This window comes from Bos grunniens, chromosome 8 (assembly GCF_055505025.1).
Source record: "Bos grunniens cultivar Pamir isolate PY7600 chromosome 8, Bosgru_T2T1.0, whole genome shotgun sequence".
NCBI classification, from domain to species: Eukaryota; Metazoa; Chordata; class Mammalia; order Artiodactyla; family Bovidae; genus Bos; species Bos grunniens.
The window spans coordinates 101,676,348-101,693,212 of NC_141172.1; the positions used below are offsets into that span (position 1 = coordinate 101,676,348).

A 16,865-nucleotide genomic window follows, 5' to 3' on the forward strand; every position below is an offset into this window, starting at 1 on the left:
CTTTCTGCCATAAGGGTAGTGTCATCTGCATATCTGAAGTTATTGATATTTCTCCCAGCAATCTTGATTCCAGCTTGTGCTTCTTCCAGCCCAGTGTTTCTCATGATGTACTCTGCATATAATTTAAATAAATGGGGTGACAATACACAGCCTTGACGTACTCCTTTTCCTATTTGGAACCAGTGTGTTGTTCCATGTCCAGTTCTAACTGTTGCTTCCTGACCTGCATACAGGTTTCTCAAGAGGCAGGTGAGGTGGTCTGGTATTCCCATCTCTTGAAGAATTTTCCACAGTTTATTGCCCAGCCAGATCTCAACTGGTTTCTCTTCCCCTTTTAGAGTATCTTGTAGAGCTGAGAGAATACGGGCCCGTGTACTCCACGTGGAGCGCTTTAGAGGGGGAGCTGGCCGAGCCCCTGGAGGGTGTGTCAGCCTGCATCGGCAACTGCTCTACAGCCTTGGAGGAACTGACCGATGACATGACAGAGGACTTTCTACCTGTGCTCAGGGAATATATTTTGTACTCTGACTCCATGAAGGTGAGCTGGCTCCCTCCTTGTGTACCCAGGTACTTTCTTTGTGGTCATTAGCCAGTAACTAAGTGGTTATTGCCTATTTGCTTGTGGTATTGGGCTTCCCTGGTGGCTCAGCTGGTACAGAATCTGCCTGCAATGTGGTAGACCTGGGTTCGATCCCTGGGTTGGAAAGATTCCCTGGTGAAGGGAACAGCTACCCACTCCAGTATTCTGGCCTGGAGAATTCCATGGACTGTATAGTCCACGGAGTTGCAAAGAGTCAGACACGACTGAGCTACCTTCACTTCACTTCACTTCATTTAGGTTTCCTTCTTTCTAGATGGGCAGGATCAGACGTGTGGACTGACCTCTTTCTTGAACATGTAAAAAGAACACATGGTGAATCCAAGTATGTGAATTAAATGAAAAAAAAAAAAGAAAGTTTGGAAGAGATTCTTACTAGAATCTTAGAGGGGGAGCTAGCTAGAGTTCTCTGAGAGTTTGAGATATAACATCTGATTAAGAACAGTATGTTGTGGGAAAAGAACAATTGAATAATAATTAGAGCTCTTTGAAGTTAAAGTGTGATTGCTAAAATAAAATTGAAGAGCACAGTTGGAAAATGAGGCTGAGGAAATCTTGGAAAGTATTGTAAAACAAACTTAAAATGTAGTTGGAAAGTAGAACAAAAATGCAAAAATACTGAAAATGTGAAAGAATGATAAAAGACATAGAGGATTAATCTCAAAGGTTAATTAATCACCGACTAATAAGAGTTCCTGATTGAAAGAATAGAGAAAACTGAGAAAGGAAAATTATGAAAGAAGCAGTACAAGAAAGTTTCCCTGAACCAAAGGGCATAAGTTAAAGGACATAAGATTAAAAGGACAGGTTGATTACCCAGCAAAAGGACTGGACAGAAAACCAACCCAAAGCATATCATTGTAAAATTTTAGGACAGAAGTGATAAGATTCAGGTACAGGATCAAATGCTTTAATGTCTGCGTTAGAAACTGCCCCAGCCTGCACTTAGACCAGTTGGAGAGTGTAGCTGCGGGGGACTCCTATGCTGGTGGGCAAGGTTTATCTTGGCTAACTGGCTCATTTTTATAGATGAAGAAGCAGAGGCTCACGGGTGGGCCTTTTCTCTGCTCCACGGTCCCAGTTCTAATGAGCAGCCACCTTATGTTCGTGTCTTTACTGTTGGCGAGAGAAACTGGATCAGTTCCTGCTTTTCAAGGCTGCGGTGCACATTGTCTGTGTTTAAGTGTCGTCGTGGCACGGCACGTTCTGTCCCCTTCAGAGGCAGAGAGAAAGCACAGGAAACGGGCCCTAGGAGGCCACGTGGAACTGATGGATCATGTTCAGTGGACAAAGAAGACAGCTTGTGCTGGATTGGTGGTTGAAGATGTGTGTTTCCAAGAACACTGTGGAGTGAACAGAGCTTGAGAGAGAAGGGTACCAAAGTTACCCTCAGGCCCAGGACTCAAATATGCTATAGACATCTGCAGGTGAGCCCCTTATATGGGCTCACATTCTATACACAGCGTGTATATAAAATATGATTATGAGAGTGATGGGCTGGGAGAGAGAACACGTTAGAGTCTTTAGCAAAGTTCTAGCAGTGCTTTTTGAGCACTGGTGTCATTATGACCAGGCCAGGAGTTGGAGAAGCTTTATTTAAGAAACTTAGGGAAGGGCCCTATACTTCATATCTCACACTGCCTTATTCATGGAAGGTAGTCGGCGAATATTTAGTTGAAGCTGACAGTGTGGTGCAGTTTGGAATGTTTACAGATATATAACTATTGTATGACACCCATCTAGTTATTTTTAATAACTTGTAGTAGGTTTATCTACAAGTCAAAGAGCATGCTTATCTCAGAGGTACTGGTGATGACTAGTGAGATGAGAGTCAAAGGAGAGAATGATAAGGTAAAGGCCAAAGTGAGTGGAGCCAGTTGAGCAAGGGAGTGGGTGGCAGGTGGGGAGGTCAGATAAGTAAAGGTGGGAGGTGGGGAGGATACATAAGTCAAGGTGGGAGTGGGGAGGGCAGATAAGTAAAGGATAAGATATGAGGAGATACACGGTAGTATCTTAAAGGTCACAGTCGGTAAGTCTGGATTTTGTTCTTAGGAATAAAAGACCAGCCATTTGGTTTCATGCAGGGAAATGACAGGCTATGGTTTGCACTTTTAAGAAGACAGTTAGTGCTATAATAATGAAGAATGGATTGTGGAGAGAAAGGGTCGGGGAGAGGGAGAGAGAAAGAGATAAAGGTCCAGAGACCATCAGCAAACTGTTGCAGGGAGCCGAGTAGCAGATAACTGAGTGGTAGAGCTTGGGGAAGTGAGCAGACTTGGGGTGTATTTTGTGTGCAGGACCAGCTAGACTTGCGGCTCCATTAATGTGAAGTGAGAAATGAGGGAATCGAGGATGACTCCTGCGTTTTGGGCTTCAGCAACTGTGTTGATAGTGGTCCTGTTTAGTGAGGTGGGGAAGTTTGGAGAAGAACAGTTGGGAATCAAGTTGTTTTGGCCATACTGAGTTTTTAAAAAGTGCCTATCAGACATTAAAGTAGAGCTGTCATGGCAGCTGGTTATGAGTTCAGAAGGAATAGAAATTTGGGAGTCATTTGTTTATAGATGGCATTTAAATCTATGAGAGTTGGGGCGATCATCTGGTGAGATGAGACTGAGGCAAATAGTCCAGGAGTGTTCCTTGTATCTTCCAGTATTTAGCGGTCTAACGCCTAATTAGGGGGGTGGACAAGTAGGAGGAAGGAGCCTGAGAAGGAATGGTCAGTGTAATATGAGAAAGAGTAAAGGAGGACCTTAGTGAAGCCAAGAGAAACAACTGTTAGAAAGAGCTTGATAAGCAGTGACCATATGAATTAATAATGTGGAAGTCACTGCCATCGTGATTCAAGGTGTAAGATGTAGCTACGAAGTTTGGGTTGGAAGACAGCTTGTTTTAAAAATTCTGTTTATTTCATTGCCATATGATTTTTTGACTTTAATTTTTCTTAAAAATTTTTTTTGGAGTATAGTTGATTTTTCCATGCTGTGTTTGTTTCAGGTGTACAACAAAGTGATTCAGTTATACGTATATTCATTCTGTTTCAGACCTTCCCCCATGTAAGTTATTACAGAATACTGAGTGGAGTTCCCTGTGCTATACACTAGGTCCTTCTTGGTTATCTATTTTATATATAGTAGTGTGCATGTTAATCCCAAGCTCCTGATCACCACATTTCCCTTTTGTTAACCATGTTTGTTTTTGATATATATGTCTGTTTCTGTTTTGTAAGTTCAGGTGTATCATTTCTTAAAAATTGGATTCTACATATGATATTTATCTTTCTCTGTCTGACTTAAACTTCACTTACTATGGTAAAGTCCAGGTCCAGTCTGATGATTTCTTTGGCCTATGCGCGTATTCCCCCAGAGACCACGAGGTGGAGCTAATGAGTCAAGTGACTAGTCTATGCTTTTAGGTTGCCCACTTAGGGTGCCTTTCAAAACCTAAAAAAGACATTTTCTAGAAGGCTAATTTGAGGGAAAGAAAGTCCTCCTTCCTAAACAAAAGTGACTATAGGCTTGAGGGCCTGATTTCTTGAAAATGTGAAGAATTAGGAATGTATCAAAGTATATAATGATCTCAAATATTTTTAAATTTAGAAAAATATAAAAATCAAAACTCTGAGATTCCCAGTTAGGGCTGACTGGATACATATTGAAACTTCCTCTTTTCATACAATCAAAATGACTCCAGAATGATTTTTTTTTTTCTTTAAGGCTTAAGTCCAGGGGCCGAGGAGGGTATGGTGGGAGGGAAGAGCAGCAGGAAGGGAAACAGCAGCAGTACAATTAGGAACCAAAAGCGAATTGAGAGGTGACAGAGACTCAGGTGACTCAGAGCTGCTTACGCTGACTGTGGGGAAAACTGAGAAGCCACCTAGTTTACACTGTGGACTCCTTCAGAAAGGTGAGGAGTGGACAGCACCAGCTACCCCTGGGACTGTGGGAAAGAGGGAGCTGAAGACAAGGGTTGAGCAGGAGTCTGTTTAAGAAGCGATTAGAGCTTCCAATTCTGTCCTCCTTCCAAACACTGGGGCACTGTCCCTTCGCCACTTGGGCAGAACTGGAGGTGTATTCTCTGCTGCACAAGCTTGGTCGCTCAGTCGTGTCCGACTCTTTGCGACTCCGTGGACTGTAGCCCGCCAGGCTCCTCTGTCCATGGGCTTCTCCAGGCAGGAATACTGGAGCGTGTAGCCATTTTCCTCCTCCAGGGGATCTTCCCAACCCAGGGATCGAACCCACGTTTCCTGTATCTTCTGCATTGCAGGTGGGTTTTTTACCCATTGAGCCACTGGGAAAGTCCCCATAGAGGGTCTCTGCTCCAAGGGACGCCAGGCACAGTTGAGGGTGGGGACTGAAATCCTAAAATCAAGAGCAAAAGGTCACTAAATGTTGAAACTCTTGGTTGTCTTTCCTGGTAGAGTTGGAGGGCCTTTTAGAAAAATCTAAACAGGCTGGGAGAAGAGACTAGAATATACTGATATTTAGTGGTAGAGGGAATCCTCAATGAAAGGACCCAGCAGAGTCCCTGTAGAGAACTGTCAGGAAGCCCTCAATATCAGAGAACTTTCAGCCAGTTTTTAGTGTTTCCCTCTTGGGCGAGTGTGCAGAAAAGGCTCACCAAATATTTAAGGGAAGCTTCTAATGTGAATACAAGTAAATACAAAGAAGGAAAAACATAAACATCACTGAGGGAGAAGAACTTTTCCGGGAAACAAACTCACTGATGTCTTCAGAAAGAGATGTCACAGGTATAAAACAAGCATTTTTAAAGTTCCAGAGAATAAGCAAAGAGCTCATGGAATGACGATCAGGATAGAAATGGAAAAAAAAAAAAAACAAACCACAAACAGGAGAGTTAGAAGAACAGTTTACGGAAATGACTATAAAATGAAACAAAAAGACAGATGGAGGATTGGAGAAAAAAATATGTAAAAATGAGAGGACCAGACCAGACATCTAATATTTCAGATCCAATATCTGAAAAACAGGAAGAGAAAACAGAGAAATGGGGGGGCATCAGAGGCATTCAAGAGAAAAAACTGGAAGTGAAGATAAGACATGTTGCAGGCCGTGCCTGAAAGATGAGGTGGTTGATGCTTAACCCCCTCCTCTACATTTTTCTTTATTTTTCAAATTATCTGTAACAAATATTGTTTAAAATGAAGGCATGATGTATGGTTTTAGTATTAGCAACATTGTCCTAGAAAATTGAACTCACAGGTGGTCTGTCATCAAAGAAGGAATGGGTGAAAAAGAGCATGTTGGGAAGGACGACCTAAGTGTGGCCATTTAATCACACATTATGTCACCAGGTCAAATTCAGACTGATTTTCTTGCCTCTAGGGAAATGCTCTCATAGACAGACACCCAAAGACAGGCCGCAGGACTATGTTGGGTGTCAGATGTTTTTTAATGATTATAAATGTTCAAAATTGAAGTGTATTTGATGTATCAGTTTCCTGTGTGCCCCATAATGAGCCCGCATTTACATACATTGTAAAATGATCACCAAGATAAGTGTCAGCTAACACTTCTGTCACCTAACAAAGTTAGTGCAGTGTTATTAACCGTGTTCTCCTTGACAGTACACCCTCATGACTTATTTATTTTATCCCTGGAATTTTGTACCTCTGGATCCCCTTTAGCCATTTCGTAACCCTCCTAATAACCCTTCTTCTCTCTGACAACCACTGATCTGTTCTCTGTGAGTCTGGACTTGGTTTGGTTTTGTGTGTTTGAGTTTTATTCTCATTTGAGCTTCTTTGTTATGGAACACTCATCATTGTACACAAATTCCCCCTGGGTGTTTTGGGCTGTCAGCTCTAGGCATGCCAGACCATAGGCCACTCTGGACTGTCATTCTCTTCATGTGGCTGAGCTGTTCCTGCTGCTCTCATTTACTCTCTCAATCCCATTTCACCTCTTGCAAAAGGATTTGATGCTTAAAAACTTTCCGGACCCTGGGAGCCTTCGGAATAGCTGCTGACCATTTGCACCGGGGCTGCCTTTGGACTGCATTTTCCTCCGCCCCCACATCTGTGAACCCACAGCCTCCTTAAGGGGAGGCGTTCCTGTTTCCTGGGTGTCGGGCTTTCCGGTTGATCCTGACCACCATGGCACTTTGGAAAACATCCAGTGCAGATGCCGAGAGCCAAACCACAGGATGTACTGGGTCGGCCAAAAAAGTTCATTCGGGTTTTCCGTAACTTTGGGTTTTTCCGTAAGATGGTATAAAAAAACCTGAACAAACGTGTTGGCCTGCCGAGTATCTGTGATCTAATTTCCTGATGCTTTTGTTTAATAGCTGTTACTAGTTTGCTCTGTAAACATTTTGGATGACACGTATTATGTTTCCATTGCTTAACTTTTTTATTATAGAAATGCTCAAACATATCCAAAAGTAAAGTGGAGGTGTACCTCCATGTACCCATTAGCCTGCTCCAACATTCGCCCACTCACGTTCTGTCTTATTCTAACTCTCCTCCCACCTGCTCCCAGCCCCCACCCCCTGGCTTATTTTAAACCAAATCCCAGGCATTACATCATTTCGTACAAAAATACATATCTCTAAAATACAAACATTCTTTAAAAAATTTTTTTAATGCGGATCATTTTTAAAAGTCTTTATTGAATTTGTTACAATATCGGTTCTATTTATATTTTGGGGTTTTTTGACCATGTAGCATGTGGGATCTCAGCTTCCCAGCCGGGATTGAAACCATACACTCTGCTTTGGAAGGTGAAGTCTTAACCACTGGACCACCAGGGAAGTCCCCAAACATTCTTTTAAAAAAGAAAAAGGACCACATTATTCAGTTCAGTTCAGTTGCTCAGTCATGTCTGGCTCTTTGTGACCCCGTGGACCACAGCACGCCAGGCTTCCCTGTCCATCACCAACTCCCAGAGTCCACCCAAACCCATGTCCATTGAGTTGGTGACGCCATCCAACCATCTCATCCTCTGTCATCCCCTTCTCCTCCTGCCCTCAATCTTTCCCAGCATCAGGGTCTTTTCAAATGAGTCAGCTCTTCGCATCAGGTGGCCAAAGGATTGGAGTTTCAGCTTCAACATCAGTCCTTCCAATGAACACCCAGGACTGATCTCCTTTAGGATGGACTGGTTGGATCTCCTCCCAGTCCAAGGGACTCTCAATAGTCTTCTCCAACACCACAGTTCAAAAGCATCAATTCTTCTGCGCTCAGCTTTCTTTAGAGTCCAACTCTTACATGACTACTGGAAAAACCATAGCCTTGACTAGGCAGACCTTTGTGGACAATGTCTCTGCTTTTTAATATGCTGTCTAGGTTGGTCATAACTTTCCTTCCAAGGAGCAAGCGTCTTTTAATTTCATGGCTGCAATCACCATCTACAGTGATTTTGGAGCCCCAAAAAATAAAGTCAGCAACTGTTTCCACTGTTTCCCCATCTATTTGCCATGAAGTGATGGGACCAGATGCCACGATCTTAGTTTTCTGAATGTTGAGTTTTAAGCCAAGTTTTTCACTCTCCTCTTTCACTTTCATCAAGAGGCCCTTTAGTTCTTCGCTTTCCGCCATAAGGGTGGTGTCATCTGCATATCTGAGGTTATTGATATTTCTCCTGGCAGTCTTGATTCCAGCTTGTGCTTCTTCCAGTCCAGCGTTTCTCATGATGTACTCTGCATAGAAGTTAAATAAGCAGGGTGACAATATACAGCCTTGACATACTCCTTTTCCTATTTGGAGCCAGTCTGTTGTTCCATGTCCAGTTCTAACTGTTGCTTCCTGATCTGTATACAGGTTTCTCAAGAGGCAGGTCAGGTGGTCTGGTATTTCCATCTCTTTCAGAATTTTCCACAGTTTATTGTGATCCATGCAGTCAAAGGATTTGGCATAGTTAATAAAGCAGAAATAGATGTTTTTCTGGAACTCTCTTGCTTTTTTGATGATCCATCAGATGTTGGCAATTTGATCTCTGGTTCCTCTGCCTTTTCTAAAACCAGCTTGAACATCTGGAAGTTCACAGTTCACGTATTGCTGAAGCCTGGCTTGGAGAATTTTGAGCATTACTTTACTAACGTGTGAGATGAGTGCAATTGTGTGGTAGTTTCAGCATTCTTTGTCATTGCGTTTCTTTGGGATTGGAATGAAAACTGACCTTTTCCAGTCCTGTGGCCGCTGCTGAGTTTTCCAAATTTGCTGGCATATTGAGTGCAGCACTTTCACAACATCATCTTTTAGGATTTGAAATAACTCAACTGGAATTCCATCACCTCCACTAGCTTTGTAGTGTCACACTTAAATAGATATTTTTTTCCTTTATATTTCCTCAAATATCCAGTTAGTGTTCAGTTTCCCCAGTTGTCTCAGGCACTGTTTCTAGGCTTTTTCCAAAGTGGGATATAAATCAAACCCATACATTGCTTGATATAGTTCTTAAGTATTTTAAGAATACCTCTCCCTCTATTTATTTTTCTTTGCAATGGCTCAGAGGGTAAAGCATCTGCCTGCAATGCAGGAGACCTGGGTTCGATCCCTGGGTCAGGAAGATCCCCTGGAGAAGGAAATGGCAACCCACTCCACTACTCTTGCCTGGAAAATCCCATGGACAGAGAAGCCTGGTAGACTACAGTCCATGGGATCGCAGAGAGTCGGACATGACTGAGCAACTTCACTTTCTTTCTTGCAATTTATTTATTAAAGTAAGGAGTCATTTTTTTCCCCTCTGCATTTGAAAAGAGAAGTAGTGAAGTTCCAGGTTACTGGGCCCATTTCGAAATCATGATGAAATGCTCTACGTTAGATCTATATATAGCATTGAGAGAGCTTTACTCCGTGTCTCTGATTAAAAGTCTGCTTTCATCGAGGTCCTCCCTGGCCACCCCGTGTGCGATTCGCCATCTCCCAAACCCTCAGTGCCCCACATCTTCCTTTCTGTTTTTGTTTCTCCTCCTGAACACCCAGCATTACCTTCCAGACTCTTATGCTGATTATATTTTATCTGTGTATTGTCTGCCTCCTCCCTGGAAGGTAAGCTCCACGAAGGCGAGGGTTCTGTGTAATTTGCTCTCTGCCGTATCTCCAGCACGTGGGTAAATGAAGAGACGTTACGGCAAGACAGAAATGGGGTGGGGATGGCCATGCAGACCCGGGGCAGAAGGACACAGGGTGGGAAGCGTGTATCCCCCCATCCACTGGCATCAGAGGGGAAAAGCCTTTTGCCCATCACTCGGTGCTGGAGAAACTTCTCTGCAGATGCTGACCCAGTATCTTGAAGGCCCTTTCACTCCATTGTAGGCTGAGACCCCTTCAACCAGAGGCCAGCGTGGCCGGGTCTATCGGCAGAGCCTGTGCTGTTTGGGGAGGGAGGCCAGTTCCTTCAGACCACCGCCCATGGTGTGCGAAGGTGCTCCCACAAGGACGGTAGTCTTCAGCAGTTTATCTTGATTCGGAACAGGTTGCCCTGGCTGGCTGGCTGGCAGGCTGAGGAACCACGCACTCTGGTGGCCCGAGTGAGTCACCACTGTGCTCTTAGCTGGTGGTGTGGCCTCAGCCAGGTCTCTTTGTGGTGCCTCAGCGTTCTTGCCTGTAGAGCGGAGATAGCACCCTTTCACTTCCGCAGAGTTCTGAGCTTTTGTGGTTGTCACGAGTTTGTTTCTGCAGTCCAGTGAGGTAGGGGCGTTAGCCCAGAGCCCCTCTTCAGGCTTCAGGAGAAGGCCGCGTCCGGGTTGCTCTGGACTGGCAGCAGCTGAAGAGAAAGAGCCCTTAGCTCTCCTTGGCGCCAGGGCAGGCCTGAGGAAGGGAGGGAGTGCGGCTGAGTCTTGGGCCCCCTCGTCTGCCTTGAGGCAGGGGAGAGGCCACGCACTGAGCTGAGTGGAGTTGACAGGACTCCTGTCACCGTCTCTCCCTGCCTGAGGGCCTGGGCAACTTCATCAGAGAGACTTGAGACTCTCTCAGCAGAACTGAGGGCTGGGAGCGTGCCGCACCGTGCCTGAGGGCCTAGGCAACTTCATCAGAGAGACTTGAGACTCTCTCAGCAGAACTGAGGGCTGGAAGCGTGCCGCACCGTGCTTACTGTGTTTGGAAGGTGTTTAAGAGCATTTCTAGCTTTGCTGGGAGTTTCTTGCCACACTGATAGGGGTGTGTCATTGGAACAACTCATCGTTTGTGGAGCCTGTTCCTAGCCTGGATACACGTGCTTTTCCCCAGACCACGTGAGGCATCCTGTGAAGGGAGTGCAAGGCAGAACCAGGCTCCTCAACAACACCCCCCAGCCCTGTCCTCCTGGCCCCCAGGGAACCACGTTTGTGTCCCCACAGAGAGCAGCTACTGCTCATACGAGACCAGTGGATTTAGAATGCTTTCGGCTCTGTGACTTCTAGAAAGGAGCCCTGGCTTTTTTGTTCTTTTGTGTTTACTTTATAGATTTGTCCCGTCCAGTACGACAGCCGCTTGCCATTGGTGGCTGTTTCAGTTTAAACTCAAATTAAGGAAAATTAAATAAAGATTTAAATCCAGTCCCTCAGTCACACCAGCCACATTTCAGGAGCTCAGTCGGCATGTGGGCCAGCAGCTGCTGAGCTGGTCCATGCAGGTCGTGGATCCTCTCCATCATAGCAGAAGGCTCTAGGCCCAGAGGCTGATGAGTGTGGGGAGGAGACCTCAGAGCACCTACAAGAAAGCTGAGAGCAAAACAATGAAAAGCGAAGCTATTACAGGTTTCATCTCATGTTCTTCTCGTGGTGAAACACTTCTCATGGAGAAACACTTCTCCAGGTAAATACTTAGGGGAGACTTGGGGTTCCCCATGTTGACACCTTCCATGAGAAGGTTGTCCCCAGAGTGTTGTCAGTGACTCAGTCACTCATCACGTTTCAGCACGTTGTACAACTGAATGCGTCCGCTGCGGTGGCCGAGGAATGGCCCCCTCCCACCGGACCCCATGCTCTGCTGGAGAACAGGAGATTAGAAACTCAGAGATTAGAAGCTTCTGCGTCAGTGGCAAAGAAAGTTCTTGTTACTCTTGGTTTGCCACTTGTGGTTCTACTAAAAGAAGAAAAAGAAACCTTTGGATGAAACATGCTTTTCTAGAAGGTTGACCATAAGCTTTTCTGTTCTACCTGCTGGGATCTGAGCGGCAGAGACAGAGGGAGGCGCCCAGGGCATAAGTTTAGGGACTCACACTCGGGTGCCAGCCTTGAACTTGCACAGACCCAGGACTGAGTGTCTCCTTAGAGTTTGTATCCTGGGCGCCTGGCTTGCCTCCCCCTAATTCCGCCCAGGCTGGCCCCTGTGCCCGTCCAGCCTGGGTCTGGCAGTCTCCCCATGTGGTTGCAGGGCTTCTGGCCTCATCCATGGCTCTTTGAGCACAAGCATCCTTGTTCCATGTCCACACGTCTCCCATAGACAGAACCCTCAGGTCTGAGCTGTGTATCTTTGCTCTTCAAGTACCCGACCCAGAGTGGAGGACAGATATGTGGCTAATAGTGGATCAGTGAGCAGATCAGTCCACCAGGGGTCAACTCAATGAATTAAAGAGACAAGAACTCTCCTTAGACTTTTCCATTAACAGTTCAGACAACATCCCACCTTGGCACCTGCCAGGCTCCATGTCCCGGCACAGCTGAGGTCTCTGTGCACAGTGGGGCTGAGGGTCCCCTCATCCGCATACCCATGGAGTGGGCACTGCTCCCCCCACCCACCCTTCCCGGGGATTCTGTGACTGAGCATCAGGCTGAGTTACTGTGCTGGAAAGCTCCCTCTCTAAGCACGATTCTCCTCTCCCTCCTCCACTGCTCTCTCCAGAGCCCATGTCAGCCACGACCAGACAGTCCTAGGAGCACAGAGCCCATGTCAGCTGCAGCCAGACCATCCTGGGAGCTTGTGGCGGTGGTTTGGGCAGGTACGGGGTGCAGAAGCAGTGGCGTGCTCATGCCTCCCTTTCTCCCGCCCACAGAGCGTGCTGAAGAAGAGGGACCAAGTGCAAGCCGAGTACGAAACCAAACTGGAAGCTGTGGCCCTGAAGAAGGAAGAGCGGCCCAAGGTCAGGGGACCCCGGGGCGGGCGGGCTGCGGCACCCCACAGCTGCGCCAGGTGAATGCACGTCCCCTGATCGGGATGACCATAGTGACCAGTGCCAGCTGGATGGGGTTGGTGCTGTCCTTTTCCTCTTTTTGCTCCCTTTTATGTCTGATGTACATTGAGAGTTGAGCTTTTTCTTACTCTTTCCTGGGATTTTTTTTTTTTTTTTGAGGTTTCCAGCTCCGCAATTCAGAGGCAGTTCCTGTCTATGAAATGGGACCGAGGAGAAAGGAGAACAGTCTAGATCAGTGTTGTCAAAACTGTAACCCACCCAAAAGCACCGAAGCTGAGAGGCACACTATTAAAGTGCTGTGTGCCCAGCTGCCCTTTGTCTGCAGCTGCCGGTCCCGCTGGCCAGCTCCAAGCTGCTCCTCTGATTTTCTGGAACACATGCAGCCTGCTGAGCCCACATCTCAGTCTCATTTAAAAGAATGACAAGGGATACTGTATTTAAAAATCTCACTCTTAACAATTTAGCTTCTAAATATAAGTACAGAAGTCACTTTTCCTGGTGAGGGATGGAAGGAGAGAGAACAAGTTTTGCCTCTAGCCCAGCTTGGAAGCTGAAAATCCAGTTTAAAAGATGTCACTTAAATAGTTCTATCAGCCGTCCTACTCACTCAGCACCCCGTGCAAGCTTTCTCAGAGGCCAGTTTTGTCTTCTGGTAGATGTTCAGCCCGATTTGGGGTGGCGCCTTACCAAAGGCAGGAACTAAACGGTATGACTAATAGGCGGAATTAAGTGCTGACTGTGCCCGGGATCGCGGGCTGCCTGCGGGTCACACCCTCCCGGGAGCAGAGGACGCTGCTGTTCTGGCTCCCGCGTCCCACCCAGCTCAGCTGTGGGGCTCGGGCCTTGTGCTCTACCCTTTGTGCTGGCCTGGGTGACTTCTCTCCTCCCAGTGGGTGTTGAAATCTTCCTGCTGCTGTTGCTCTCACCTCCCCGGAGCATCACTCGCTCACCCATCCGACTCATTCTCTTGGCCACAAGAGTTCTTCCAAAAAGGGGAAGGGTTTCTTTCCAATCTGGAGGTTCCAAACATTCCTGCACCCTAAGCACAGCATGGCGGGGAAGGGCTCAGTGTCTGTCTTCACTCTGTCTTGTGGGATTCTGAGCCACTCCAAAGTGAACTTGCTTCTCATATAGCAATGGTGATATTTAACAACACAGGTAAGTGTAATCAACAGCGGGGTCAGCTAAAATTGCGTCTCCAGTTTGGGGTCTGGAGCAGCTGCTGCTTTGGTGGAGCGTGGAGGGCTTGGTTGGCGGCCTGTTCAATCAACCACCATTTGGTAGGCGGAGCATAGGATTGGAATCAGATGGCCCTGGGTTTGAATCCCCACTCTGTCTCCCAGCTCAGACTGGGTTTGCTCACCAGCCTCTGTGGGATTCATCCATGTGATTGCTGTGAAGATGGGAGAATCAGTTGAGTGTCTGATGCAATAACAGATGCTCTGCTGGTGGGTCCTCTGTTGTCGACTGGCTCCCCATGCTTCTAGCAGGAATGCTGAATGAGAACTTCGTTTTCCAGGTTTGTTGCCACTTTTTTTTTTTTTTTTATTATTAAAATTCTTTTTCTGAGTGCACTGTTGGGGGCATTGTTTCCTTGTGTCCCAAAGTGTCCCCTGCGTCCCCACGCCTCCCAGATGTCCCCGCAACAGAGAGACAGCTGCTGTGGGAAATGAGGAGCTTAAGGTTTGGCTGTGTTCTGTTTAATGTCTTACGTTTGAGCTTCACTTTCCAGAGCTGCTGTTGGTGAGAAAAGAGCCAGGCTTTCAGGAAGCGGGTCAGGGCTGATATTCCCCCAGGACTCAACAGGTTCTACTGTTGGTAACTGTTGTGGGAGCAAGACTGCTCACAGATCCATCCCAGGGCTGTAGGCAAGGAAAGGACTCCCACCTGAAGATGGGGGGTTCTCACAGGGAGGCTGGGTTTGGGCTGGAAAACAGAAGATCTGAGGGAGTCTGGGGGCTGACTTCCTTTTGAGGTGAAGTCTTGAAAGGTTGCTCTGAAGAGTGAGGCAAAATTGATTTTATGTGAAGCCACGGAGAGGTGTTGAAAACTGACCACTTCTCTGTAACCCAGGAGAAGGGGTTGGCCTCTTGGGTCTCAGTGTCCCTCACTGGGATTTCACAGGGGTGTGGATGGATGCCTTTGGACAGAGGACTGAGCCCTGTGACTCCGGCTGTTGGCCGGGTGGATGGGAGCCTGGTGGCTGCGGCTTCTAGGCGTATGCTGTGCTGGGGGCAGGCAGTGATGAGGCCTCTGGAACGGAGGAAAATGTTTGTATCGTAGAATTTAAAGATTGTTTTGGTTTTAGGTGAAGGAAAGTCTGCAGACCCTGAGGTGGTTTATTCTCAGGCAAGTGGAGCTTTGGTTGTGCAGACTTGGCTTCCTTATTTTAATTTTGATTTTAATTTGGAGAAATGAAAGGCTCTGAGCAGGGAGGGAGCTGACTGCTTTTTGCTGCCTCTGTCAGGACCACGGACAATTTGCCCTTCCTTAGAAGCTATCAAAGCTGTTAGTGGAAACAGAGGGGGCCTGAGGAATTGCATTTAAAACTGGACGGGAAGCATGCACACTCTAATGTGGACTCCTGTGAGGGCAAACCCTGGGGGACCAGGTATTCTGTGTTTGACTCTCTTCAAATGCGTATATAGTCACACGTTGATTCAAAAAATTAAAAAAGAAGGGATGCCAAGAGAAAATGTTTTATGAAAGGTTAAAAGGGAAAGAGAGGGGCTGTTTCAGGCCCCGACCCACTGAAGCCTGATACTGGATCCTTCCAGAGGCTGTTGGAAGTAGGTAGCACCATCATGGGGGGAGGCGTGTGGTGCGGACGTGGATGGAGCAGAAGGCAAGATGTGCCACTTCTCAGGGTGAGCGCAGGTGAGGAGGGGAAGGGGCGCTGGAGGCCACTTGGACAAGCCTCTCAAAGGCGGTGGGCCTTTACAAATTCTTAGAACCACCAGAATGGTGAACATTCTGGAATGAGGGGGATGTGCCAGTGGGTAGCAAGAACTCCAGTTCTGAAATAGCAGATAGAAACGGGGGACTTCTGAATATGGAGCTCCGTAGGCCTGAGAGTTCTGTAGGAATATCTGTTGTTTCCAGATACCTCTGGTGAGTGAGGAGAGGCACGCCTGATGACTCCCAGTTCTCTCCACAGGAGCCATGACCTCAGCCTGGTTTAGGAAGCTAGAGTAATGCACCACAGCAGGGAAGGGCTCTGTCACCTCCGTTGTTTAATTCCTACAACAGCCTTCTATCAAGGGGGTTCCCACCTTACAGATGAGCAGCCAGGGCTCAGGGGACTTATGTGACCCACCCACAAAAGCTCACACATGGTGAATTGGACCCCCGATATGTCTGGTTCCCAAGTTGGAGCCCTTTATCCCCACTGCAAGGGCTCCCAGCAACCTTTGCTTCATTGAGGGGGAGGCTTCCTGCTTTTGGAAGATGTGTGGCTGATGCTGGAGCGACTTGGGGGGAGAACCTGGGCCTGTCTTTGGCTCTTCAGCCTGTGTCTGGCCGTCCATTAAGCCATCGTGCATGTGAGCCCAGGGCTCCCCTCCTCAGTGTGTCCGCTCTCCACACATCTTGGGCGCTCATTTTTCCCTCCTCACCAGCCATTCTCTGAAGTTTGCTTCTTTTTATCTATTTTTTTTAAAGCATTCTTACTGAATATTTGCCAAATTCAGTAGTCTCTTCTCAAACTTTACCCTGCCTCAGTGTTTTCTCAACTTCTCTTCCATTTCACAGGTCACATAGAAAATGAAAATATTTGTATGGAACATTGGGATTGAAGACCAGATTGCTTGAAACTGGAGGTGGCCAGCTCTGACTTCCTTGGGGGCTGGGGGGACCAGTATTGCTGTCGTTCACATGGCGCCAGTTAGGAAGCTCTGCCCGTTTTTCAGTTGGCAGCATGTGACTGAGAAGACAGCTGTCTCGAATTGACTCTGTCCTTGGTCCTGGCACCTGTCCCCCAGCAGCCGTGAGTCCCCTCTCTCCCCCAGTACTGGGGTCATGTCTGCCTTATGTAATCTTTGAGGACTTTATTCACCTACTGTCATCATGGGAACAGATAATATGATGTCTCCAGCCTACCTCTGAGAAGGAAACTTAGAGATTTATATGTAGGGCCGAGCAATGCCTGTTTCATGGAAAGAGCTCAGTGATACATTTCTCAGTGAATGCTGAGTGAA

The 16,865-nt window shown here is 46.9% G+C and overlaps 1 protein-coding gene across 7 annotated transcripts in view; it reads left to right on the top strand.

Moving 5' to 3' along the window:
• The window catches only part of SNX30 (sorting nexin family member 30), a 109,691-nt gene that overhangs the window by 78,261 nt on the left and 14,565 nt on the right, over positions 1-16,865 (top strand). For 5 of the 7 annotated variants that reach the window (XM_086316005.1, XM_086316010.1, XM_086316008.1 and 2 more), the window contains 2 exons: positions 339-538; positions 12,532-12,618. In XM_086316005.1, coding sequence (XP_086172131.1) covers positions 339-538; positions 12,532-12,618 — 287 coding nt within the window. Of the gene's footprint in view, positions 1-338; positions 539-3,592; positions 3,652-6,529; positions 6,940-12,531; positions 12,619-16,865 lie in introns of those variants that run through there. The other 2 variants (XM_086316011.1, XM_086316012.1) reach the window with 2 other exon arrangements.